Source organism: Miniopterus schreibersii, assembly GCF_964146895.1.
Source record: "Miniopterus schreibersii genome assembly, chromosome: 1".
Lineage (NCBI taxonomy): Eukaryota > Metazoa > Chordata > Mammalia > Chiroptera > Miniopteridae > Miniopterus > Miniopterus schreibersii.
Genome location: NC_138101.1, coordinates 25171848 through 25198542, shown reverse-complemented (window position 1 = coordinate 25198542; position 26695 = coordinate 25171848). Strand labels below are relative to the sequence as shown.

The 26695-nt window shown below is 36.3% G+C and overlaps 1 protein-coding gene across 7 annotated transcripts; it reads left to right on the top strand.

Annotated features, from left to right (window-relative positions):
* The first annotated feature begins 1721 nt into the window (after positions 1 to 1721).
* Positions 1722 to 26510, top strand: GNPDA2 (glucosamine-6-phosphate deaminase 2). 7 transcript variants are annotated; one of them, XR_013998955.1, is made up of 9 exons: positions 1764 to 1868; positions 5006 to 5167; positions 7773 to 7874; positions 8896 to 9078; positions 14677 to 14861; positions 14983 to 15357; positions 15617 to 15723; positions 19460 to 19634; positions 24385 to 25345. XR_013998955.1 is itself a non-coding variant. In XM_081139288.1 (7 exons), exons 2-7 carry the CDS (start codon positions 5044 to 5046, stop codon positions 24474 to 24476), a joined length of 861 nt encoding a protein of 286 aa, XP_080995414.1. In that variant the 5' UTR covers positions 1722 to 1868; positions 5006 to 5043; the 3' UTR covers positions 24477 to 26510. The 7 variants fall into 7 exon arrangements, 3 of the variants coding, with proteins under 3 accessions (XP_080995414.1, XP_080995416.1, XP_080995415.1); XR_013998957.1 differs by lacking the exon at positions 24385 to 25345 and adding an exon at positions 23176 to 23213; XR_013998956.1 differs by lacking the exon at positions 24385 to 25345 and adding an exon at positions 23176 to 23213 and having other exon boundaries at positions 1724 to 1868; positions 14983 to 15723.
* The last annotated feature ends 185 nt before the right edge of the window (positions 26511 to 26695 follow it).

Sequence of the window (26695 nt, the reverse complement as noted above, 5' to 3'; positions counted from 1 at the left end):
TAGGTCCATAGTTAAAATATAACCACAAGAAGTAGTAACCACAGGCAAATAGTATACAAAATATCTGTCTCACAAGCTAATATATTACTGCTGCAAACAAAGCCGCATCTATCACTCTGTAGGTCACTGATTTTTCCTTTCTCCTCTATTCTAAAAAATAAGTCAAAATTGTTCCGTTCTGATGAAATCGAAACTTGTATTGTTTAACCTGTGAATAATATTTCTTGCTTGCTAACCAAAAAAATGGAATCGTAGCCAAAAAAGAAAGTATAAAAGATTATGTTGATTCTCAATAAAGTGGAACAGTGTCACACCACCTCCGAGTCGTGTAGTCTGCTGTCTCCCAGCGCCGACGCCTTGCCCACCTTCGGCACCCGACTCCCGCTGCGGCTGGACCGCGGCAGATTGTGTGTCTTTTATTCATGTTGGTGTCTAGTAAATCTCAGTAAATATTTATTGAACGGACAAAAGAATGACTCAGCTTATATGTCCCGGCCCTTCTCAAAAACAATTTTTCTATTTAATATTAAATATTTTGCTCTTGATGGTACAAACACCATGACATTTGGGTTGCAGAGGTGAGAAAACACCAACTTAGAGAAAATGCAGATAGAAGGTGGTACAGAGTAATCACAGCAGAATTAATAATAGTCAGTACTTAAAGCAGGGGCAGAACTTACTTTTCTAGTGTCAGAAACTCATGAAGAAGTAAACCCATTGAGGAAGAATGCATTTGTTAAATATTCCACTATGCTCCAACAATATTCCATGCAAAGTTTTTTTGTTTTTTTTTTGTTTTGTTTTTTATTACTTGCAGGTCTTTTTGACCACAAAAGATGCTCACTAGATTTTTGTCAGTTGATACATTATAGTACTGGGAAGGTTAAAAACTGCTTTTGCAAGCTAACTCAATGCTATAGTGCAAAGAAATCTTGTCCTCTAATATCAGTTTACAAGAAACTTTGCTCTTTGATGTCCTGTCATTGAGAATGGAGCATCCTACTCTTGGCCAAAAAATGTAAGTAAGCAGGGGGGATCATTTGACGCAGAGAAGCTGGATTTACATCCCAGGTGCAGAACTACAGATAAGGAGTTTGGGGACACTACATTTCACATTCATCCTAACTTTATGGTGTCCAAGGAAGCTGGACCTTGAGTCTGTCTGCCACTCCATGCTGATGACCGACTGTGCCATTCCTAACAGAACCCTGTTAGAGTGAGTGCTGCTTTCACTTCCTCAGCCCGGCGTCCTTCCTTTCCCCTCCTGAACAGAGATCTCCCATTCTGTTTCCTCCACCCGGTTTCAGACTCACTCAGCACAAGGCCAGATCCCATTAAAATCTCCTCCTGGCTTTACTCTTACTGAGCCCCCTCCAAGGTCACCCCTGTAAACCTTTTGTCTTCTGCAGCACTTGACAAGCCTAACCCTGCCTGAAGAGCTTGTTGATAGAAAGCGCTGAGCTGTCCTTGTGCTAAGAGTTGAATTCCTATTGCCCTTATGAGCGGCAACCAAAGTATGTTTTTGTATGAGCATTGTAGCCCGCAGAGCCGAATTCCGTAAACCCAAAGAATCTACCTCAATTCAACCTCTGAGAGATCAAAGAAAAAAAAAGAAAAGTAGAGGCAAGGGGTGGGCCCTGGGCTGCAGATTCCGGGCCGCGAAGGTCTCCCGCCGCTCGCAAGGGACATTTAAACCCGCTCCTCACCCCGCGGACGAGGCGCGCATGCGCAGCGCCCGCCGCCGGCCGTCGCCCTCTGCGCCGGCTTTGCATCCGGGTCTTCGGGCTTCGGGCTCCAGGCGCCGGGCGCTCGGGGCTCGCCGGGTGTGGGCTGTGCCGCCCCTCTAGCGAAGGAGGACCCGGCGGCGGGTGAGTCCAGGGGTGTTGGCCAGAAAGGGGAATCGGGCGGGGGCGTCCGGGTGGTCACTGCCCCCTCGGGTGGGCTTGGGACCTGGACGCGGACGCGGAGCGCGGGGCGGATGGGGGTCGCGGGAGCCTCGGGACGGGTGCGGGGAGGACGCCCGGCGTGAACCCTGGCCTCCGGGAGGGGGCTGCCCTGGCCCCCTCTCCTGCGGCTTTCTCCCGACACTTGTTAAAAACTCGTCAGTCATCCTCGCGGGCTTTGGGGTTAGAGTCTGGGGTGACTGGGCCCCGCAGCCGCGCGGGGCAGGTGGGTCTGCAGCTTTCTCTGCTGATGCGGCCCTCGCTGGGTCCTGCGCCCCCGCCCGTCCTGCGCCCCCACCCCGCCCCTGTGCCCCCCCGCCCGTCCTCTTCCTGGCGGGGGCTTCGGAGACCCTCTCAGGTCGGGTGCCGCGAGGCGTAGGGAGCAAGCCCAGGGCAGGGACTCTGGAAGTCGAGGTCTGGTGTGGGTGCCAGACTCCCCGGGAGACTCGAGTCAGGACAGGTCCGCAGCCGGTAGTTTAGGTCCCAGACTCCCCGGGAGACTCCTGTCAGGACAGGTCCGCAGCCGGTAGTTTAGGTCCCAGACTCCCCGGGAGACTCCTGTCAGGACAGGTCCGCAGCCGGTAGTTTAGAGCCCAGATTCCCCGGGAGACCCGTGTCACGGCAGGTCCGCAGCCGGTAGTTTAGGTCCCAGACGCCCCGGGAGACCCGTGTCACGGCAGGTGCGCAGCGGTAGTTTAGGTGGCAGACGCCCCGGGAGACCCGTGTCACGGCAGGTGCGCAGCCGGCGGTGAAGCCCCGAGACCCCGCAGCCCGGCGGCGCCGCTCCTCCGCGTGAACCGGCACGTGGGGAAGGTGGAGCGGCAGTGCTGCGTCACGCTTTGGGCGCCGTCAGGGTGCGATTCCAGAGAATTGCCCAGGGCCTCAGAAGTCTGGATCTTCGAGGACTGGCAAAACCACCTCTTTTAATCTGCATAAATGTGGCAAAAACATTCTGCTTCGCTCTGGGTGAGGCGATTCTTTTGGGACTTTTGGGAGTGAACTCTGAGCTCTCCAAAGAGTTTAGAAAACGGACAAAATTTGTCTGTATCTGATCTGAGAGCCGTACTTGGACCTCTTTCTAATGCGCTCATCGTGGATATGGTGTTCTTTTCCAAATTTAACCTGATAGTAAGAATCACCTGTGACACTTGGAGAAGTGCGGATTTCCTAGGACCACATTTCAAAAATACTATGTCCAGTGAGAGGGGCCTGGGAATCTATATTTTTAACAAGCAGATGCTGTTTACCTCGTTACTGTGCCAGAATTCTAGATGTTGGAGATCATAATATTTGTTGTCATGCCAGAATTCTAAATTGTTACGGTCCTTAGGACATCCTTTAGGTACCATATGCTTATTGGAATGAGATCGACTCCCATTAATTTAAATAATTTGACTTGTTACATACGTAAAGTGTGTGGGTACAAAATTCAGGACCGCTTCTGAAGTAGTTTCTAAATATAAAACTAAAATCTGGAATTTTGGAAATATAAAACTAAGAATTAAAATCTGGAAATTATGGTCATCATGTAAATGTTATAAATCTTGACAATACAAAGATAGTACGTCTTACAGAAATTGGGACGTAAGAAAGTGTAAGTGCATTTTCTGTTTCTTAATAATCAATCCACATTGTGTAAAATGGAATCATATAGCTTTTAAATGACTCTGCTCTCTTAATATTTTTGTAACATTTTTTCTTTATTCTTTTAGGAACTGAAATTGCTTTTTGTGAAGAAAAATGTCCCCCCCCAAAGACCAGCAGTTTCTTTAGTTGACTTTATTTTCTTTTTCTTTTGTTGAATGCCGGAATAATTTAGTGTTATGATTTTTATTAAAAATAGTATGTCAAAACCTATATAATTTTATTAGCAATGTTACCCCAATATATTTAATTTAAAAAATGAAAAAAGTTCTCTCAAGTAAAAGTATCTTTACTCAAAAAATAGCATGTCTAGTATGACCCCATTATTAAAAATTATTTGTATACATTCTGTTGATATGTCTGCATTAGATAGATACCTGGAGTAATGTATACCTAATAATACTAGAATTATTTATGAGTGGTAGGATTTGGGTCAAATTTTTAAAAACTTACTTGTACCTTTCTATATTGATTGAAATTTTTTAAAAGTGCAGGTATCATTTTTATGAAAACATTGTTTAATAAACAGAGGTTTGTTTTATACATTATTTATAGGGAGAATTCTGGATTTTAGTAAATGACCCAAAAGTTGCTGAGTAATCATTACTGCCTTTAATTTGCAATCAAGAAATGAGTCCTGTACTGCTTTGTTTGTCTTTAGTTTTGTTTTATGTTGATTTATACAGTATCCTTGTAAAGATAGTGAATGTAGTGTAGTGTCTTTATTGTAAGTTTGCCTTGATATGAATTCTGGCTTTATCACTTATTAACTCTGTGACCTTAAATTGTGTATTCTGTCCTCAGCTAAAACTAGGCATTATATTTACTTTAGCAAATTGTTGTAAGGATTAATATATGTATTTAAATGACCTAGCCCACTCCCCAGAAACCAAGGTCTGTTCAAAAGAGAACAGCTATTATTACGATTTTAAAAGTAGAGATTGTAAGAGTACCAAAGCAGGGATGGACCTGGAGAACATTATTGCTGAGTGAAATAAACCAGTTAGAGAAAGACAAATACCATATGATTTCATTCATATGTGGGATTTAATGAACAAACTGAACTACCAAACAAAATAGAGACAGATTCCTAGATAAAGAGCAGGCAGGCAGCTTTGGGGGGGGGGGGGGGGTGGCAAAGAGGGGTAGAGGCGGTGGGGATAAAAGCAAAAGAAAACTAACTCATGGACATGGACAACAGTGTGGTGATTTTGGTGGGGGTGCGGAGTTATGGAAGAGGGAATACAGGAGATAAATGGTGATGGAAAAGATAAAATTAAATTAAAAAAAAGAAAGTACATATTGTATTTGTATACATGCATGTCTTCAGTAATGTATTTTTTGAAGCCATCAGTGTGTAACACTGCTATTTAAGTGTCTGTAAAATTACTTAAAGTGTTCTACAATGGATTTTCCAGGTTTGAACTTCTTGTCCTGGAAGCTGTGCATCACCATAATGAGGCTTGTAATTCTTGATAACTATGACTTGGCTAGTGAATGGGCAGCCAAATATATATGTAATCGCATCATTCAGTTCAGACCTGGAAAGGACAGATATTTTACACTGGGTTTACCAACAGGTAATACACCATTTCCCCTGCCGTTTTAGATACTTAAGGTTATGGGATTGAAGGGTTTCCTTTAGTAAAATATGTCTCCCATTTATTTCTTGCCATATCACTGATTGAACATATTAGTAGATAAAGCTGGAAATAAATAAATCTGTCTGTCTATATTTTGTCACTGTTTTTTTGTTTAAGTCCTGTCACCTACCACTCCAAAAAGGGAAATATCCTAACTTAAATGATAGTCATAGTATTTTTTGTACCTTTTTTTGTTAGAGTTTTGTCTGTTTTTAAGGATGTCACTTTCACTATTCATATAATTTCTTAGTAGGTTAGCCTTCTTATTAACCATTTAGAGGTCCCTAGAGTATGTCCTGTCACTGCTTAATTGTACCTTAGCTGCCTCATATTATCGTATTAGCCCTTTGCTATTTCTGTGTTTATTTTCTATTATAGAAGTATTATAAGTGAAAATTTGCATATTGGTGTATTTTCATGACAGGATAAACATAAGCATTCATTTCATATTTTTTTGGATTTAGTTCTCTGTTATGTTTCTTCCTAAAAAATGACCAAACAGTGTCATTGATCTTGTGGCACTTTATTTGATATTGTAGACTTTCTCAGGGAAGAGTATTGGACCTGGAATCGAGCTGCTACTTTCTTGGTTACTGCAAGGCATTTGTTCTTCATCCCTAAGCCTAGGTTTCCTTACTTTTTGGAAAGATAAGGATAACAACAGTTTACAGTCTATTTTGAGGCTCAAATGAGAGTACTTGTGCAAGTCTCTTGTATACTGTAAATGCTATATAAATTTAAAGTTCCTATAAATGTGTTTTTTTAAACAGTATATTCTCCTCCTCATACATACATAAAAAGTACAATTATAATATTTCCCATTTGCATAATTTCCATGAAAGTTACCTTTAGCCCAGCAAGTTGATTTTTTTTAAAATCTGTTGTGGTTTTGCTCTTTGTTTTTTGGTCCAGTGCAGTAGATCTAGATGAGAATGGCAAATAGGGACTTTCTAAAATTGTATACACCAGCAGTAGGCCTCCTCAGCAACCACAGTTCTGATATGTGAGCCCCAGTGGTTGAACTGTGGCCTTTGTATTAGTTTCCGTACTGTCAACCTGGGCTGCATTCATGCTAGCTAGCTTAATCACTGTCTTAATTATGATACAGAAATGAACAGTAATTTGAGAGTGAGGGCCGAAAGGCTGCAGAGTCATAAATGCCAACAGTGCTAAACATGTTTTTGTGTATTTAGATATACAACTTTTGCTTTATTTTGGATAGTGTAACTGCCTAGTAATATGTCTGCCAAGGGTATATCTCTGGAAAATCTTTGTTGGTGTTTCTCGCTTTTCTCGTTCATTGACCATCGACAGTGTTAATCATGACTCCCTCCCTGTGCTTTTGAAATTTGAACATATAGTTCTATAATTGCAAGTAACATGATGTACTGTAATTATCGTCCAACCAAGCACAATTTCTGAGGTATATCTGCACAGTATATATTCATTGAAGTGATTTTAACAAGCTTGACAGTTAAGGGCCTGCTGCAGGCCTGACCTACTTCCCTGACCTAGTCCCATCGTTCCCCTACACTGAATCATGACAGACAGATTAGCCAGCTTTTAGTTCAGAGAATAGGCCTCAACGTGCTGGCTTTATTTTCACGCATGTTGCTAGCGTATTCCATAGTGAAAATTATATGAGCTCTGGAAGCAGTCTTTTGAATGTCTGGCTTCACTGCCATGTGATATATGGCAAATATCACGTATTTTGGAAAAATATCCTTAATGATTTTTACCCAGTTCTTTCATCTTCTTAATGGAAAAGACAATGCCAGCTTCTCAAGGTTGTGAGATCTACATGAGCTAATGTATAAAAACACTAGCAGTTATCTTTATTGTGCTGTATCATGAAGGACTGTCAAACATCTCTTAATTTTATAAGACATGAAAGAATTACATTTATAAAACAATAAAATCAGGAACTCAGATGAAGTGCCCAAAGCCAAGTTCCCCATTCCTAGAAGTCATTTTACATTATAAATTTAGCTAAAGATACATGCTGAAGATAACACATAATGATAGATGAGATAAAGGAACTCCAATTAAAAACTTACAGGCTAAGGTTCCTTACTCAGTCCTTGCCAGTTTCAGAGGAGTCTATTTTGAAAGTAGGGAGTGTTTAGCTTTGGTTTTCCTTTTGATTTCAATGCATGGTAAATACTTGATCCACTTATGTGTCATTTATGCTACAAATTCAACTTTTTTCCTCTAACGGTAGATGCTTTCTTTTAATTCACATGTGTTTTCTAAAAGTTTCTAATCTTGGAATATACAACATTAATTCCAAGTACCTAACAACTCAATAATTTTCTGAACTATAATTTTCTGTTGACAGATTTCCAACTTTATTAGCAAATTCTAGTTTAGTAAAATTTCAAAGTACCTTGAAAAGAGACTAATTCAACATATATTTAATTGAATACATATTTAAATTAATAATTGTTTGCCTAATAAATTAGAAATATAGGATAATGTTAATGTAAACTTTTAAATTCGATTTCTAAGTTATGTTAGAAAATGTAATTTTTATCTGTTTTAGGGAGTACACCATTAGGATGTTATAAAAAACTAATAGAGTATCATAAGAATGGAGACCTCTCTTTTAAATATGTGAAGACCTTTAACATGGATGAATATGTAGGTAAGCTATATTTGAATATATGATTTGGATATATATTATATTTTAAATAAAATGAATACATTTTGAGAATATTTAATTGAAGTTATGTTTTGACTATAATATGAATATAATTTATAGCCTTGTGATGAGGTTGGGAGTTTATTATCAAAAAATTTATATTTTTGCGGTAACAGCACAATATAGTAGAAGGGATATGGAACTAGAAGGGATATGGGACTAGAAATCAGAAGATCTTCAGTTTACCAGTCTTGTAATTTTTATCTAACCTGTTCACATTCCTCATTCTCTTTTTTATTTTTCCTTAAGGCAAAGTTAAAACCAGTCTTGTGGGGAATAAAGTAATGTGTATGTAAAAGTAATTAGTAAAATAAAGATTTTTCCAAGTGTAAGGCTATTTATATTTGTAACTGTGGAAATTTTATAATTTATTAATTGATAACTTGCTTAACTAGGAATATCTGTGATGCATATAAACTGTTAACATTTAAATATAATAAAACATTTTTAATGGTAGCCTAAGTGATAGCTAAAGAACTGTTGCAAGTCAGTATACCTTGTAGGCATATAGGAAGAACACAGGAGGAACATGGACCCACATTTTAGTTGTGTGATTAATTTATGTTGAGATTAACACACAAATCAGTTCATTGATTAAAATTTTACATGTTTGAGAAATGGAATATAGTGACTAAATTTTGCACATGAACTAGACTTCTGTGTTTGAATTCCAGCCGCTCTGTGAGCTATGTGACTTTTAACTTTTCTGTGCTTCTGTTGTTCATCTATAAAATGGGAGTGATGATAATATTCCCATAGATGTACAAATTAATTGAGTTTATACATACATGCACAGTGGTTAAAATAATGCCTAGCATATATTCCACATAAAAATGCTTTTAAATTAAATATGGTATAGAAAGGTTATGTATTTTAAATAGCATTTAGAGCTTAAATCAGAAAAGTAAATTTTAGATTTATTCCTGAAAATAATTACATTTTTATTTATTAACTTAATATTTAGGACTTCCCAGGCATCATCCTGAAAGCTACCATTCTTATATGTGGAATAACTTTTTTAAGCATATTGATATAGATCCTAATAATGCTCATATCCTTGATGGGAATGCTGCAGATTTACAAGTAGAATGTGATGCATTTGAAAATAAAATAAAAGAAGCTGGAGGAATTGATCTTTTTGTTGGAGGTATGTAAAACATTTTGTCATTATCATTTGTTGATATTTGGATTAGGTGCAATGAATTAAAAAAAAAATCTTACCATTGTGTAGTGTAAAGAACACCACATACATTTATTCAGTTACTGATTTCTATTTTACTTTATTTTAATCAAAAAATAATCTTAAGTTTGCAGGTTGGAATTGTTTAAATTATATCTTGAGAAATAGGTCCCAGTCCCTGCCATGTTCTTCTAACTACCTCTTTAGAACTGACAGTGCACCACATCTTATAAAACAAGTGATGAGTTTCTTTTTCTAGATGATATTATCTATTTCTTTAACTCCAATCCAGCTTTCTTGTTAAATTACAGGGTTAAATCTCTAAAAGTTTGCATGTGGAACAGGTGCATTTTAGCATTTCTGTACTGGTCACTTAAATTACTTTATCTCACTGAGAAATCAGTTAAGAACGATGTAAGATTTTATTAGCAGCCTTTAGTTAATATGAAATTAAGCTGTATAATTACCTTAATAAACTCCAGTAGTCTTGCTGGATACCTTTATAGGTAACTCGGTAAAAAAGCAGGGAATTTAGTAAATTAAGGAACAATGATTTCAACATACACAGTTCAGAGAGAAAGAGAAGGCTGAATTAACACTTGAGGGAGTACCAGCTACATACCAGCCACTGTGTAAGGCATTTTATACATGTTTTAACATGGTTAAATGTGATTAAATGTTGAATTGACTAAATTCCACTTGAAATTTATGTCTCTGTGTATGTGTATGTGCATAACTTTCATTGAAAATATGTAGAAGAGTTTTTCCTTTGTAATGACAACAGTTTTCTGTCATCAATGTGAAGCATACGAGACAGCTAATTCATCACCATCAAAATAGTGTGGTAACATTAGAATAACATCACTTACACTGAAGCTAAAATAGTTTTTTGGCAGATTCTTTAGTATTCAACTAAACATACTGATGCTCTAAATTAACATTAAGTTTTCTTGATATATCTTATAATTAATTTATTAGAAGACTGCTGAAAATTACATGAATTAGATTTTCAGTAGAGCTGTATGAGGTTAATTTATGATTGAGGTGGCCAAGTATGGTTGAGGTGGTTGGTTGCCCTTAGGGAAAATTGGGTTTTACAATCAAACATAAATTTGCATGCTTTTTTGGCCACTTATTATCTGTATGACCTTGGGAAGTTAATTGAAGTTCAGTATAATTAAGTCATTTGTAAAACAGGATTAATGTTAACCATTCCATAATTTGTGAGAATTAACCATGTTAAAACATGTATAAAATGCCTTGCATAGTGGCTGGTATGTAGCTGGTACTCCCTCAAGTGTTAGTTCAGCCTTCTCTTTCTCTCTGAACTGTGTATGTTGAAATCATTGTTCCTTAATTTACTAAATTCCCTGCTTTTTTACTGAATTACCTATAAAGGTATCCAGCAAGATTGGAATTGTCTCTTTAAGGAAATTTTTCTCTCTGCCTAGCAGAACCAATATTAATGACTTTCTTGTGTAGATAGAATGATTTTTATTTGAGCAAGAATTCAAGTTAGACTATCTTGCTTTTAAATAAAATTTGCTAATATTACCTCAGTATTGAATTTGCACTCCACTTTTGTCCATTGTGGCTTAATTCTGAGATAATTACTATTTGCACCTGCCAGTATCAAGGCTAAAGCAACAGACATTTGAGAATGTTTAAGAAGTGCACTACCCATGTGTTCTTTAGGTTTTCTAAACTCCACACCAATATCTAGTAGAATTACTGTAATATACCTAAACTGTTTATCTTAGTTATATCAATAAATATTTTCACTCACAGTTATATAAAAAGGCATGTAGTTATTAGAGATTCATTATTAAAAATGGCTACATGAAAAATGTCTTTTTTTACTTATTACTCATTGAGGACTTTTTCCCCTCTTAATTTATTGACTTTACAGAAGGATCCACGTGGCAAATCCCTTAGGGACTCGGTTGTCAGGAATTTACTGGGGAGAAAACTGATAAGAACACTTTATCTTCAGTATGTTCTTTTGCCTCCTATCCAGAAAGCGTCTATAGCCTAAGATAATATTTAAAGCTGAATCTCCCTTTTCAAAGATTTCTAGTAGAGCTTTTTTCTTTCCCCATAGCTTTAATTCACTTCTCATTTCCTTTTAGTTAAAGTTTTTTGGTGCATTTCCTCGCTATAAGCCACCTTCTCCCTTTGGAACAAATGGTACATAAATTATAATTATTTATCACTGACTTTTACTACTATAAAGAAGTTTACTTTGTTTTTTTAACCAATTTTTGTCTTAAGTTTTTTGTAGTAGCGCTCTCCCCACAAAAAAATTTAAAGGGATTTTCTTCCCTCTTCCATTAATAATGTCATTTATAGTCACATGATGGTCCAGGGCCTGAAAGTTTATATTTACCATTCAAAGGACATAATTACTCTGTGTATAGGGAATTGGGGAATAAAGGGTTAGCTTACAGCATTTTCTTTGAACTTTTTCCTGTTTGGGACATCCTATTATTGGATGAGTACAAATGAAAGAATCTCATTAGATTCTTTGCCTTTGTTGATCTAGGTTTGTTATCTATCATTGGATTTTCAAGATGAGGCTTGGTATCTGGGTCTTACCACTTACCCTTCTTTTATTCCAGGGTTTGTTTAATAAAAACACTAAGAACTGAACCAAATGGGATCAAAATATCAGCTTTATTAAAGGTAAAGTTGGATTAGAGATTGCAGGTTGGGCTTGAGGCCAAAATGGGGAGTTTAAGAATTTTAATCCCCCATCGATCCCTCCTGGGGGATGCAGCAGGAGTTCCCCTTCCCTGCGAAGAACAAAAGGGGGAAATGCACTCTCAGAAGCTCTCATTCCACACCTGGTGACAGAAGTGTTGAGAGAAAGAATAAGGTGTATCATGCCATTCGGGCCCACTCAGCAATAAAGTACACACACATGGAATTTTATAAATACACTCCAAAGGCATTATTAGCTTTAAAATTATCTTAAGATAATTTGTTTTTAAAAAGAAAAAATAAGACAGTGGGGAAAACCTTAATGCTTTCTTTTGGTTTTACTATTAGATACTTTGATTTACAAGTAACAATAATCTGCTGAGACCAAAAGTGAATTAATTGGAATGATTCTAGAGTATTTCACAGAACTGATAAAAAAGCTGGGGGGAAAAAAGTTGAAAAAAAACACCCAAGTCTTTGGAAGAAGAAGAACCAAGGAGCCTTAGGTCTCTGAAGCAGGAACTTGTCAACCCTCTCCTGCAGTGCTTCATCCAGTGCCTCAGCCCTGGGTACCTTTTCTCTCTGTATCCCTGGTCAAGCTTCAGAATTTTTGGAGAGGCATTCTAATTGTTTCAGGTTGGGACAACTGCTTATCCCTAGACCACAGTCATCCTGCCTAAGAGACATATAGGTATGATTGTTCTAGCCCCTGTTGTGAGGGGAGCAGAGCAAGGCAGAAGCAGCAGGGAGAAACTATGAGCATATCAAGGAATAGCAACCATCCATTCATTTATTCGGCTGTTATTTAGTGAGAGCCTACTGTGTGTCATGTGTCGTTCTAAATGGTAAGGATATAGTAATGAAGAAGATAAAGTTTTTATTGTCATGAAATTTACAGTCTTCCTCACAAAACTATAGGAACACAAGAAAGACTTAACAGGGTGGGGCAAAAGTAGGTTTGCAATTAGTACATAAAACAGTTTATTTTTGTATCTTATTTATTACTTACTGTATTTCTTATACGTACAACTGTAAACCTACTTTCGCTATATATGTTTTAATGTTTCATAAAGTTCTGATATCTTGGTTTCAGTTTAAAAACTGAATAAGAATTAGCCATGGTTTTCAGAGTTTATGATTATTTTAAGAAAGTTTTATAAAGCTTTGTAAAACATTATGTGCACTTAAAAAATGCAGTTTTACATTAGGAACTCAGTTTCTGATAATTACTGGTGGTCAGCAAAGGAATGTATTGACCCTTCTCCACCACGGACCATTGCTGATAATTTCAGTTTTGCTATACATGTTTAAATGACCCAAATCACCAGTGAGACCACTAATGTCGATCTTGGAGAACTTCTTAATTTTCCCAGAACTTTTTATTTTCTTGGTTTCATCCTTTCTTCTTTATACATATGTAGAGAAATATAAGTATGCAGGAAGATACATACTTAAGACATGAAACAGAATAGTTTTACAAATCTAGAGAGAGATGCATATCTATAATTTAAAACTTGTATTTATAAGCAGATACATACTTAATAGCGGAAACAATCTATACATATTAACCACATGTAGGTCTGGCTTTATGTCTCCACATTAAAAATTCCTAGATTGTTGTACTTTGGTGGTAGTATACTTGCTTCTTAAGGTTTTCATTTCTTTTTTCTTTCAAAACCAGGTTACTCTTTGACATATTTTACTTTGTCAGAATTGTGTATTACAAGTCAGTAAAATACACATATCTATCATTAAAGTAGGTATGAGGATTATGAATGTAACAGATATTTTGACTCAGAGAACCAGTGGGTTTAATTTTCAGTTGAGGTTGCCAGAAATATGACTAGCTATTGTAGGGTACATGTAAATGAAACTTGATTATGCCATAGAAAGATTCTTGATTTTATAAAAAGACATACGTCTAATTTTCTTCAAATAAGGAATGTCATATTTTTACCTAAATTTTAAAAGCAGTCCTAAAATATTAGAGCTGGCAGTAGATCTCCTTGAAACAGTATTTTCAAGTTGTGGTTGTGACCCATTAAGTCATGAAATCAATAGAGTCAGTCACATCTAGTGTTTCCCTTTTGTATGTTTTGTGAGTGAAATGGAATGTAATCCAAAGTAGCTTGTATGGCTCCTAGGGAAGGTATTGTTTCATGCAGCTTTTGTTTTAATTATATTTATGTGTGTATGGATGTGTATATGTACTAGATTGCAGCATCAGATGTACTTCTTACAAGAGGTTACAGTAGTTTGAGGAAAACTGCTGCCCTAGATAATATCTTGTCAAGTCCAGACATTTTTATAAGTGAGAGAGCTGTTCTACAGGGAGGAGGAAAAGTTAATTGCACCTAGACTAGAACCAAGCAAGTTAAAGTGTGAGTATAAAGACCACTGGGTAGGAATCAGAAAATTTAGATTTGAGTCACCTTAGTAGTTAGTAAATTATTACTTTGAACAAGTTATATGTTATCCTTTAGCATTGCCTTTTGAGTTTCCTTTTGAGCTTAACCAAAGGTGGGGAGACAAGGTAAATAGATATGCCTAATCAATCTCACAAGATCGTTAATTATCTGTTGTTGAGATGACACATGTGAAAGTGCTTTATAAGTGTAAAGTGTTACTCTAATATAAGGAGATACTTAATTTTACTGCTATTGGAATCGTGCTAGTTCATTGCTAAACATATGAAAACCATTGAAGTCCTTGTTGAATCAAATACAGGAACAAATATTTTAATGCATTAGAAGTTCAGCTATCAAACAAGGTAAGCATGATTGTAACTTTTTCTTTGCTCTTAAAAACATGTTGAACTTTGAGACCCTTATTTACTTACCTATATTTGTGTATTTCTTTTGAAAGGAATTGGTCCAGATGGTCATATCGCTTTCAATGAGCCAGGATCCAGTTTAGTATCAAGGACACGTTTAAAGACTCTAGCAATGGACACCATTTTGGCAAACGCTAAATATTTTGATGGAGATTTATCGAAGGTGCCAACTATGGCTCTAACAGTTGGTGTGGGGACAGTGATGGATGCTAGAGAAGTAAGAATTGAATGTTCTTTAATGTTTTTTCTTTGATATCAATAGATATTGGAGGAATTATGGTGCCACATTAATGATAAGTTTTGGTTCCATCCTATTCATGGTTTTAATTGCCTTCTAGCTTTCGGTAACTTCTGCCAGTCTCATGGCCATGTTCAGCATTCAGCTAAGTCTTTTTTTCTTTATTGTATTTATTGGGGTGACACTGTTTAACAAAGTTACAGTCTTCAGGTGCACAATTCTACAACACATCATCAGTACACTGTATTGTGTGTTCACCACCCTGTCAAGTATCCTTCCATCATCATTTATCCCAGCTATACCTCCCCCCAGCTGTCTGCCTGCTCTCTGACCTGAGTCTCTCTCTGTTTTACTTGTTAGTTCATTCTGTACATTAGATTCCACATGAGTGAAATCGTATGGTACTTGTCTTTCTCTGACTGTCTTTTTTCACTTAGCGTAATGCTCTCCAGGTCCATCCATACTGTCCCAAAGGGTAAGAGATCCTTCTTTTTTACAGCTGCGTAGTATCCCATGTACCACCATTTTTTTTATCCACTCATCTACTGATGGGCACTTGGGCTGTTTCCAGATCTTAGCTATTGTAAATTGTGCTGCTATGAACATAAGGGTGCATAAGTTCTTTCTGATTGGTGTTTCGGGTTTCTTAGGATATATTCCCAGAATTGGGATTGCTGGGTCAAAAGGCAGTTCTATTTTAATTTTTTGAGGAACCTCCATACTGTTTTCCACAGTGGCTGCACCAGTCTGCATTCCCACCAGCAGTGCACGAGGGTTCCCTTTGTTCTACATCCTCGCCAACACTTGTTTGCTGATTTATTGATGATAGCCACTCTGACAGGTGAGAGATAGAAACATCAATGATGAGAGAATAGAATCGATTGGCTGCCTCCTGCATGCTCCCCACTGGGGATCGAGTCCGCAACCCAGGCATATGCCCCGACTGGGGATCAAACCGTGACCTCCTGGTTCATGGGGCCATGCTCAACCACTGAACCACACCAGCTGGGCAGGCACTACGTCTTTTGAGTTTCTCCTTCACTTGCCCACTCCTGTTTTCCAGTTTAAGGTCCTAAAATTATGGATTATATATGGTCTGTTGTTAAGTGAAATAGTCTTGTGAAAGAACTATTGGGACAAAGATACAATGCTCGTAACAATAAACTATTTTTGGAGGCTCAGGATAATTTAGTACAGTGTGCTTCTTGTCTGTAGGATAGCCCAGTTGGTTCTAGCAGAAAAAGGACTCGTCTAACCCTGGATCTGTTCTAAATTTGGAATATTTAAGATGGCAAGATCTCTGAACAGTAGACCTTATCTAATTTTTAAATTTTTAATTGGGCTGTCAGTTCCTTCCCTGAGAAGAGCACAACAAATTATAATCAGTTTGTGATTGTAAGTGGTTAAATTACATGGACACCCTAAACCCCATTCCAGTCTGGCAGCCAGATGGGACAGTTTCAGGGGAAAGAGCACAGACAGGGAATGATGAACCAGTAACTGCCCTTGAGGTAGATACACCTAGACTTGAACTCACAGACAGAACTGGCATTCGAAGTGAATGAGTTTTTCATCTAAAAGTCTTCAAAGACTTTCATCTAAAAACCTCTCAGAGATTGAAATTTATTTTGTAAATAAGTTGAAAAAGATTTAGAGCAATCTTATTTCTAAAATATGAAACTAAGTTATGCAAACATTTCTTACTTTTGATGAGATTTAAGTTATAATGCAGCTGTTATGCTGATTCTTAGAGTGAACAGAGAATTATTCAAATGCTGATTTTTTTTTTCTTCTTTTGGTTAGTTTATGAGGCCATTCATTCCCAGCATGATTAGGGGGCTGGGTGGGGGCGTGGAGGGATTGAGCAAAAAAGAAAAACAGAGAAAAAACTCATGAACATGGATAAGTGCTGTGATTTCCGGGGGGAGGGAGGTGGGGGAAGATGGAGAGTATAGGGGAATAAATGGTGATGGAAGGGTACTTGACTGGGGGTGGTAAACACACAGTGCAGTCAGTATACAGAGGATGTGTTGTGAAATTGTGTACCTGAAACCTGCATAATTTTGTTAACCAGTGTCACCCCCCAAAATTCAATAAAATGGGAAAAAATTAAAAATACATTTAAATTGCCTATGGGGGAAAAATGGAAAACATTTTGGCAGGACTATTCTAGGGCTTTATCATTTTCCTAAAGGGCCTAGTGCTTTGATTTATTTGTAGCATTCTTTTGAAACAAGTATCATGTCATCATACTTAATGATTTTCCTTATCAATTATAGGGCTTAATGTGTACAGGTTTTCCTTTGCCAGTGGTTTCAACTGTGATGTGAGCTGTTCTTCAATGTCATATTAACAGCAAATCTACTTACTTAAATTTTGAATCCATGTGTGGGGCAGATGCTACTATTAAACGACGGTTGTATATGTCTTAGGTGTGCACACACAATGACTAACTCTTCATCACACCACAAGTTTCCACCAGCTTGCTTGCTTTCTACTCCCTTCATAAAGCTAATGCTGGCATTGCTATGTATTTCCCCATTCTTATCAATAAATGTCTTTTTATTGTTTTTTTCAGTATACATTTGATGTTGAAATTTCTTGCCACCTCTCCCATTACATTACCTTTTTATATTATTTGCTTTAATGATGAAAGACTCTTAGCTCATAAAGTCTTAATTGGTAGACCTTTTAACAATTTCTCTGTCAAGAACCATATAATGTAGTTGTTAAGGATATGGACACTGAAATCAGACCTCTATTTTATCATAGCCTTACCTAGTCCTTGGGCAAGTTACAGAATATCTGTGCCTCAGTTTTCTTATCTGTAAAATGAGTAAGAATAGTATTTCTCATAGTGTTGTTTTGAGGAGTTAAATGAGATAATTCTAGGAAAGTGCTAAGTTCAGTATTTAACTTTGAAACCACCAAATTGCACTTTGAAACTCTCCTGAAATAAACTTTAGAAAACATCCATCATGCAGCAGTCACTAGATATTTTCATTTAAAACAGAAGTGTGTGTGAGAATAGCTTTATAGAGACTTTCAAGTGCTAGTCTAGGACTTCTGCCAGATTGCATAATAATCACTTAAGGGACCCTGATTTGTGGGTCCTAACTTCAAAGATTCTGAAGTAAAAGACAGGATGAAGCAAAAAACCTGAAATTTTGGGGGGGCAAGGGGGTTAAAACTCCTCTGTTACACATGTATTAGTCGTTTGTTTGTTTTTTAATATATCTTTATTGATTTCAGAGAGACGAAGGGAGAGGGAGAGGGAGAGAGAGAGAAACATCAATGATGAGAGAGTCATTGATCGGCTGCAGCCCGCAACCCGGGCATGTGCTCTGACCAGGAATCGAACCCCGATCTCCTGGATCCCAGTTCGATGCTCAACCGCTGAGCCATGCCTGGCTGGGCACATGTATTAGTCTTAACAAAAGAATGAGTTAAGTCCAGCAAGGAAAACTAATTAACAAATCTATTAATCATTGTTGTGCATATCTTATTATTTCAAACATAGTTCATTTGTTTTAAAGAAACAAATGCTTTTAATTATATGTTACACCATTTTAAATTCTACAGTGAGCCTAGATCTCTATACTTAAGAACAGGTATCAGTACATATATTAATATATTCATGGGCTTTGATATTAATCAAGATATAACTTCAAAATGAAAATCAACTAATGAACCTTGACAAAAGAAACAGTAATAGTTGGCTCATTAATCTTTAATTTCCTCCCTGGTTTAGGTCTGGTTATAAAATATGTACAGAATTTTTATGTTATGGGTATTTTAGAATTACAACAGCCTTAAAATTGATTTCTTAGTTAACAATTAAAATGAGAAAAAAATCACATTTAAAGATTTACTATATTTCGTAAACTGTTTAGGATTGATTTACTGCTAAAAATGATAAAAGATTCATTCTGACACATACACACTCACATTTGCATGTTCTTTGAATTGTCTCATAGGCTGTTGGGATTTGGAACCATGAGCTTGGACTTCCTATGGTTCATAAGAATATTCTCAGTCATGTGTATTTAAAGGGCAGTAGATCCCAGATCTTTAAACCTGTTTTTCTTCCAAGACAACTTTAGATAGCACATGTTCAGTGAAACAGTCTTCAGACTTCTTTCTGTAGATCATTTTCCTTTTCTAAAGTACTTATGTCTTACCTGGACTAGAGCAATTTGGTATATCATTCCCGGTTTTATCAATTCTTCATTGACCTGTAATTTTACTTTTGTAAAACAGCCCTTTTGTTTACTCCCAGGTTTTCTGCACATCAGTCTTTTATGCTCGTCAGTATTTAATGTTAATAATCATAGGCATTAAAGTATATTCATAATATTTCATAACAAGATACTATTTTACTTTGTTAAACTAGAAGATACACTTTGTGCTTGGCTAACTTCAAGAATAGAAATACCTTGCACTATGAAGAACTATAGAGCTGTTTATTTTTATTTTACCCTCAGAAAAATATTGGTGCTAAAGTCTTTGCTTAAAGAAATAGAGCTTCTCAGTCATGTGGAATGTTTTAAGAATTAACAATGTTCATGGTTCTTTAGGTCATGATCCTCATAACAGGCGCACACAAGGCATTTGCTCTCTACAAAGCAATAGAGGAAGGAGTCAATCACATGTGGACTGTCTCGGCGTTCCAGCAGCATCCCCGGACCATTTTTGTGTGTGATGAAGATGCTACCTTAGAATTAAGAGTTAAAACTGTGAAATACTTTAAAGGTGAGCACTGATATTTCAAAAGCAGAATGTGAGAATGTTCTGTTGTAGATGACAATTAAAATGTAATGTGATTGTGGAGTTATATCCTGCGCTGTGGCCTATTAAAAACTGGCATTGTGCTGACACAGTAGCCAGTTCTTTCAAGGAATAGAAATGATATTCAAAGAATATCTAACCTCATATAATAGCTTTCAGATACTTTCCTATTTTTTTTACATGAAGAGAATTTCTTCAATCTATATTTTCACTAAATAAGATTTTTCCTGAAATCCAAAATTTAATAAAAACTTTACTTTCACATTGAATACACAAGATTAAATAACATAAAGGAAATGCATATATCTGTCCTTTCTGATTTTTTATCTGTCCCACTTCCCTCCCCAAGCTGTGTTTAGAATCTAATCAGCGAATAAGGTGGGTTGCCCACTATCTTATATAATCTTTACAATTTCAAACAAATTATTCCTTCATATTAAAGTTGTAATGGTTAAGTGTCAAACAGTATGTCATAAACTCTACAAGTACGCAGGAGTTTGCCTCGACTTCTGCATGTGTATTTTCCTCTTGCTTCTTCCAGCAGTCTAGTTCAGTAATTCTTAAACCCTAGCATACCAGGTTATATTTAAAACCACATATACTTGATGAAATAGGTAATTTAAGAGATTTTCAGTTTAGAAGTCATTCCCTGCTTAAGAGTAAACTCCATATATAAATACACACACATAAACAAGCTGTATAAATAAGTACTCTTTATAAAGCACCTGTATTTATATAGCTGATATGAAAATATTATGTAATTGGTCATATATATAGGTGAATAACCCATAAAGTATGTAATATGTGAATATAAACTTTATATTTTTACTCTAGAAGCTCAGTGTTTACTTAACATGTATAAGAAAAATTATACTGAACCAATCAAACCTATATTTCATGGATATCAAGGTTAAAGACTTTACCATATTTTACAGCCATTTAGACATTTTTTTCCACTTTTATCTTGGTCCATAAATGGAATGTGTTTAAAATTGGTATCGTATCATAGTTTATCTGGTAGCATTTTTTTCTTAGTGATATATAAAATAATGGTATGTGTAACAGTCTTCAGCATTTCATATTCATGAAATATAGGACATAAACTTAAAAACTGTACCTCAATTGAAAGGAAACCAGTAACTCGTAGTTCATATTAATGTGTGACTATATCAAAAACGCAGAAGGTGACACACAAATGAAAGTTTGGCAAACAGTTAAAATAGTCTAATTTTTAAAACAAAATTTTGATCATGTGGATATAGTTTTATAATTTGCATTTACTGTTGTAAAAGTTTTCCTGTTTTACTAAAAATTCTTCAAAAGTATTTTTAATGGCTATATAATAGTCAAGTAGACATTTCATAATTTACAGATTCTTTCCAGTCATTTATATTTTTGGTAAATGTAAATTGTATTTTCCAGTTAGTATCATCAGCCAAGAAACATGAGACAGAGTACCTTCAAGTACATTGTCTAACACAGGTTAATTAAAAGTGTAAGAAGTGTAAAAAGTGTAAGAAGCAGGGCCAAAAGTAGTTGACATTCTTCATAAAAGTTGGCTCATTAAGTGATTTGAGAAAATAAAATGTAATATATTTCATTAAAAGCTCCACAAAGGAAGGGACTTGAGTTTTGTTTACTACATTATTTCAGCATCTAGAATTATGACTGGTACATTGGGGGTACTTGATTGGTGGTTGGTCAGGCAAAACCTTATCAGTTTCAGTGCTATATTATGTCAATCATACCATGAAGACCAGAGGATATTGAATGAGGGAGAGAAAATAGTTCTTGAAGAAAACTTTGAGCTGATGGTATTGAGAGCCCTGGAAGGAAGGGTAGCACAGATATAAGGATGAGCTAACATTGTAGCAGAAGAAGTTTGTTAATAGAACAGAACATTTAATGTGTATTGATAAAGCAGGGCTAGATTATCCTTTAAAAACAAAAGGGAATGTATAGATTAAGAAAGGCAAACCAGGGCTGGCTTGTCAGTGGCTCTTCACCTTTTTTGGGTCATAGACCACTTTGAAAATTAGGTGAAAAGAGACTTTCCTCAGAAAAATGCACATATATGGCACACACATATAAGTTTATATATTAATGCGGGAGATTTTCTTGCTGTTAGAGTCTAGGACTCCTGGTTGAGTTGATGCTATACCTGATTTCTCTCAGGTGGACAGCTTCTGTCATCAGTCTACTTCAGAGTCAGAGTTGGTTCAGTACTGACTACTTTTTCCTGTATAAGTTTAACTCGTTATGTTTAAATACAGAGTATTTAACTTTTTGTTTTTAACAATGATGGTACCTTAGTTTGTTTGTTTTTACTCTTGAAAATCCCAGTATTAGAATGAAGGCCATGGGCAAAAAAGCTAGTTTAGTTTAAAACTAGACTCCATGGGGAACACAAAGAATGTTCACTGAAAGAATGCTTGTGGATTAATTCTCACATTTGAACATCCAAGAGCCAATCTCTTCCCTATAAGGGCATAAAATTGACTGTAGCAGCCTTTATAGCACCAAAAGGATATGGGGAGGGGGTTTTATTAACCCTAAGAAAAATAGTTTTCATATTGAGCAATAAGTGTATTTCACATCCAGCCTCAGGGATAGCTTTGCATGAAACTGTCTAATGAATGAAATAGTCATTGGTTTGTCCACATATTCATGGATTTTTATCATAGGCTTTTTGTCAAAGCACTAGTAAGCATTTGGGGGTGGGGGTGGTATGTAACTTTACAGGAACTATCACTATGGAAACATCCAGATAGCTCTTAATACTTTAAGATATATATATAAACCAAACATCATTATAAGACTTTTATGTAACACCTTGCTGACCAGCTGTTTTGAGCTAGGACTCGCCCATGTGGCCGGCTACTTTTCCGTCGTGACCGGTCAGCAAGGTATTTAGAATTACTTAAATTAATATAAGCGCAGACCCGAGTTATCTCGTGAGTGCTCAGCAACGTTCAGCCACGGAAACACACGTCTCCTCGTGACTGGTGCTTAAGTACACTGCTTTCTCTTTTGAATTCTTGAATTGAGATCGCTCCATTTTATAAATAAGGCCATATAGCTAAATGGCTGCCGTATACCTAAGGCAGAGGCTGAACCGATCAAGGGCAGCCCAGTCAGCCATGTGACCGTGAGGGTAAACAACCCATACTCTACAGTGTAATTTAAGTGCATTTTCAACTTAATGAGTTTATTGAGTGGTAACCCCATCGTAAGTTAAGGAGCATCTGTAGTGCCAACTGGTCTTGTTACGGAATTAAAGAAAGAAAAACAGTGGAGTGGAGTGGTATGGCTTCAGCAGCTCATTGAAGTGTGACACCATATACCAAGATTTCCAAGGAAATAGTTAAGAAGGAAACAAATGAATCTGGACCTTGTTAAATGTAAGGTGCTGATTAGACCTAAGTAGGCTGTTGAGCAGTTAGCAGGTTAGCATTCTCTCACTTTCAGATGCACTAATGAATTTTCTCTCTTCTCTCCTTTTAAGATTCTTCGCTTCCGCTTTTTCTCCTACTACATGAACACGTCAGTGCTCTTTACATGTTCCTGTCTTCGCTTATTTCCTAAAAGCAGGTCCTCTTCACAGTTTAGATTTTAGAGTGCTTTTGCAGCTTTCTGGAAAAGGATCATTTCCTTACTAACAAAGTACCCTATCTCCCCAATCCAATAATCCCATTTCCTGAGAAAACTGCATTATGAGTCCCTTTTCCCAGCTTCTTTGTTCTTAACAATCTGAAAAATTTAACTCATTTCTTTAACTTCCAAAATATGAAATCTTTAGTTCACTAATTGGGGCAATCTTTTTGTTTCCCCCAAAGAAATAGAGTATGTATTAGTAACTGGAAGTTATTTCCCAAGAAGCTTTAATAAGAACAATTTACAAGCATACCAATTATAAGATGAAATTTAAGTCTACTTGGAAATTCGTATTTAATACAGATTCTTTTCTGAATTATTTTAGTAAATCTCTTTCTGTGTGGCTTGTAATCAACTATTGTAATACACGCCAAAACTGGAAAATAACTTGCCAGATAAGTGGATACAGTATTCTACTGGGAAACTAAACCTATCCTAGGATTAGTGGACATTTGATCCTGTCAAGACATCCATGGAGACATTTGGACCATGCCAAAAGGTCCTTGATAGTATTTTTTATGCATTAATTCTGTAAAACAAAAGTATAAATGTTATGGGCTTATTGAACCCAGGGTTGTTTTCTAAGTGTGGACATTTTTGATAGGACCAAATTTGGTGTGGACCAAATCTCTCCATGAAGTGTTGGATGGGACCAAATGTCTTGCAAGGCCATCCCACTGGGACAGCAGTTGTGAGCCCTTCACTGGAGTCTGGTAGAGGAGGCGGGTCAAACTCCGCACATGTACTTAAGTGTACTGACCGATCAGTACTAAGGCTGATCCTTTTGTCATACCGAAGCTCTGACTACAAGACCTGCTCCCACTTCTGTTACTCCAAAAGAACCTGTACACATTCTCCATCTAGATTCAGATAACTGTGAATTGATACTTACTAGGTGGTTAAAACTAAACATTCTGAAATACGTCTATTTGTAGTTTTAAACTATTTTGTATCGGATGGGAACCTATATACTTACTTATAAAATCTTTTGTTTTCTAAAGTAAATTAGATATAGTTTAAAATTTAAAGTACAACTAGAACTCTGCTTTTTTTCTTTAAGGTTTAATGCATGTGCACAATAAATTTGTGGATCCACTATACAGTATGAAAGAAGGAACTGAAGGAGATTGGAGCAAAATTCTGCTTGAATGAACAGAACTTTAATAACAGATGAATTTGCAGCTATGCAGTATGATAAAACATGGGGAATTTTTGAAGATTGTCACTTTTAAAGTCCAATATATCTGTTAAACATTCCATATTTAGAATGTGTCCATTTTATACTAGGGTTTAGGAGAAGTAGTCGGGTCTTATAATTTATCAGCTGTTTAAAATACAGAGGCCACATAGCCGCTCTGTAAAACAGCACAGAAATGAAATATCTGCCTGTTCGAAAATTTCGTCTTTTTAAAGGTGAAGATTCTGTACATTAAGTACATTCATATGACTCCAGTGGCATTGTTAGATTTTATTTTTTAATCACATGAAGACACAACTATCATTGTAAACCTTTACTTTTGAAACGCTACCTTACATTTTTCTGTGCATTACACAAGCTTTCTGCACGTGGTTGCCTTAGTCATCTTTCTGCAGTAGCATCTGGACATCAAAAGTCCTGCTATATATTGTAGGTACAGAAAATCTGGAGAGAAGACAGTGCCTAAAAGTACACATACGTCCTTCTCGAAAGTATGTATAAAGGCATGATTTTTGTTTACCTTTTTTACAGATGTGCTCGTTTTTATTTAATGACTTGGGTTCATGCTTTTAATACAAGTATTTTGGCAATTATGAGCTTTATACCTGGTAACACACTTAAGGAAATTCTTTTAAAGCAAATTTTCTGATTATTGTTAAACTTCATAAATTAGCTTTACTCCTTACATATGTCTAAAAGGATAATATAATGAAGTATATATAAATAATTATGTAAACTATTTTAGATTGCTATAAAAACTTGCACCATTAAACTGCAAATAAAAGTATATTGTTTTTTATCTTTTAACTCCAATAAAGCTTATAATAAACAAATATAAGTAATCTAAATTTTTTTTCCAGAAGTGAAATTGAATACATGCATCTGAGAGATTACAATTAATAGTGGCTCTTGTAGCTTGCATTTAACTTTTTGTTTATTGCCATCATACAATTAGGAGATTTAAGTTAAAAGACAATGACTCTGCCTATAATTTCTTAGTCTTGCTCCTCGGAGAGTAAAAAAGTACTCCTTTTCCTCTGAATATTTTGCATGTTATAAGCCCATCTAGTAGAAGCATTATTTATGTACCTCCTTAACTGCCTTTGTGACTGAAATGCATTTAGTTAAGTTACCTAAAAAACTTAAATAGCAAATAAATTAGAAGTTAAATACAAATAAAACTTTGGATAAAATATACTGCTTTAATTCCAAATAATGAGGCTATAAGAGCCTTAAGTGTTATAAATGGTTTGTAAATGACTACTCAGTCAGTATCATCTTCCAGTCGCACCTGATGTTTAAGTATTGGTTACTGCAGACTACTTGTAACTACCTTACAAGGTCATGTATCTTAGTGAAAAAGCTAAAGGTGCCTGTTTTGGTGCTTGGTTCACCAGTTATTAACTACTGTGCTTCAAATGTGTTTGTGGAAACACAGTCTAGAAGGTCTTTCCATTACTGCCCCTGAGGATCAAGCTCCCCACCAAACTGCTTTCTGGCCACTCTAGTTCCTTAACTCAGGCTAAGATGCTGTTAAGGAAAGAACTAAGAAACCTATTGAAGATATTTCCACAAGAGGCAATAAAGCGTGGTAGCTAAGAATTGGGGTTTGGAGAAAGAAACAACTGTTTGAACGCCAGGTCTGTCAATAACTGATGTCAGAAAATAAAAACTCTGAGTTTCTTCCCCTATTGGAATGGTAACAGTGCCTGTGCCTTGATTGTTGTATAGATTGAATGAGCAAATACTTACGGAGCTCAACAACACAGTAGCTATCACAGATTAAACTCCATAAATGTGAGCATTCTAATACTCATGGTTTATAATATTTTAATATTTGCAAATTTCTTAAAAATATAAGGTCTTCTGGGGGATATACTTAGAAGATACACAACTTTAAATCATGAAAATCATCTGTTTGAGAGCATAGCCAAGGGAGAGAACTTAAACTTATGCTGAAAATTTTGAAAAATACTTTTTTGTACCATTATTACTACCAGTAAAAACAATAAAAGAGAGTTAAAGGAAGAAAATGTATCCAAATTGAAAACATACCAATAAAGCACAAAAACTAAAGATACATGGTGCATACTATGTGCCCAGTACCGACGTATAACTTTTCCCTAACAATAATGGTAGAGCAGAACACTTTGTTTAAACTGTATTTACATGC

Coding starts and splice junctions, on each gene's coding strand:
- GNPDA2 (XM_081139288.1), top strand. CDS start 5,044: ATGAGGCTTGTAATTCTTGATAACTATGACTTGGCTAGTGAATGGGCA. Junction 14,862..19,459: donor CAGTGATGGATGCTAGAGAA/GTAAGAATTGAA, acceptor ATGGTTCTTTAG/GTCATGATCCTCATAACAGG. Junction 19,635..24,384: donor AACTGTGAAATACTTTAAAG/GTGAGCACTGAT, acceptor TTTTTCTTTAAG/GTTTAATGCATGTGCACAAT.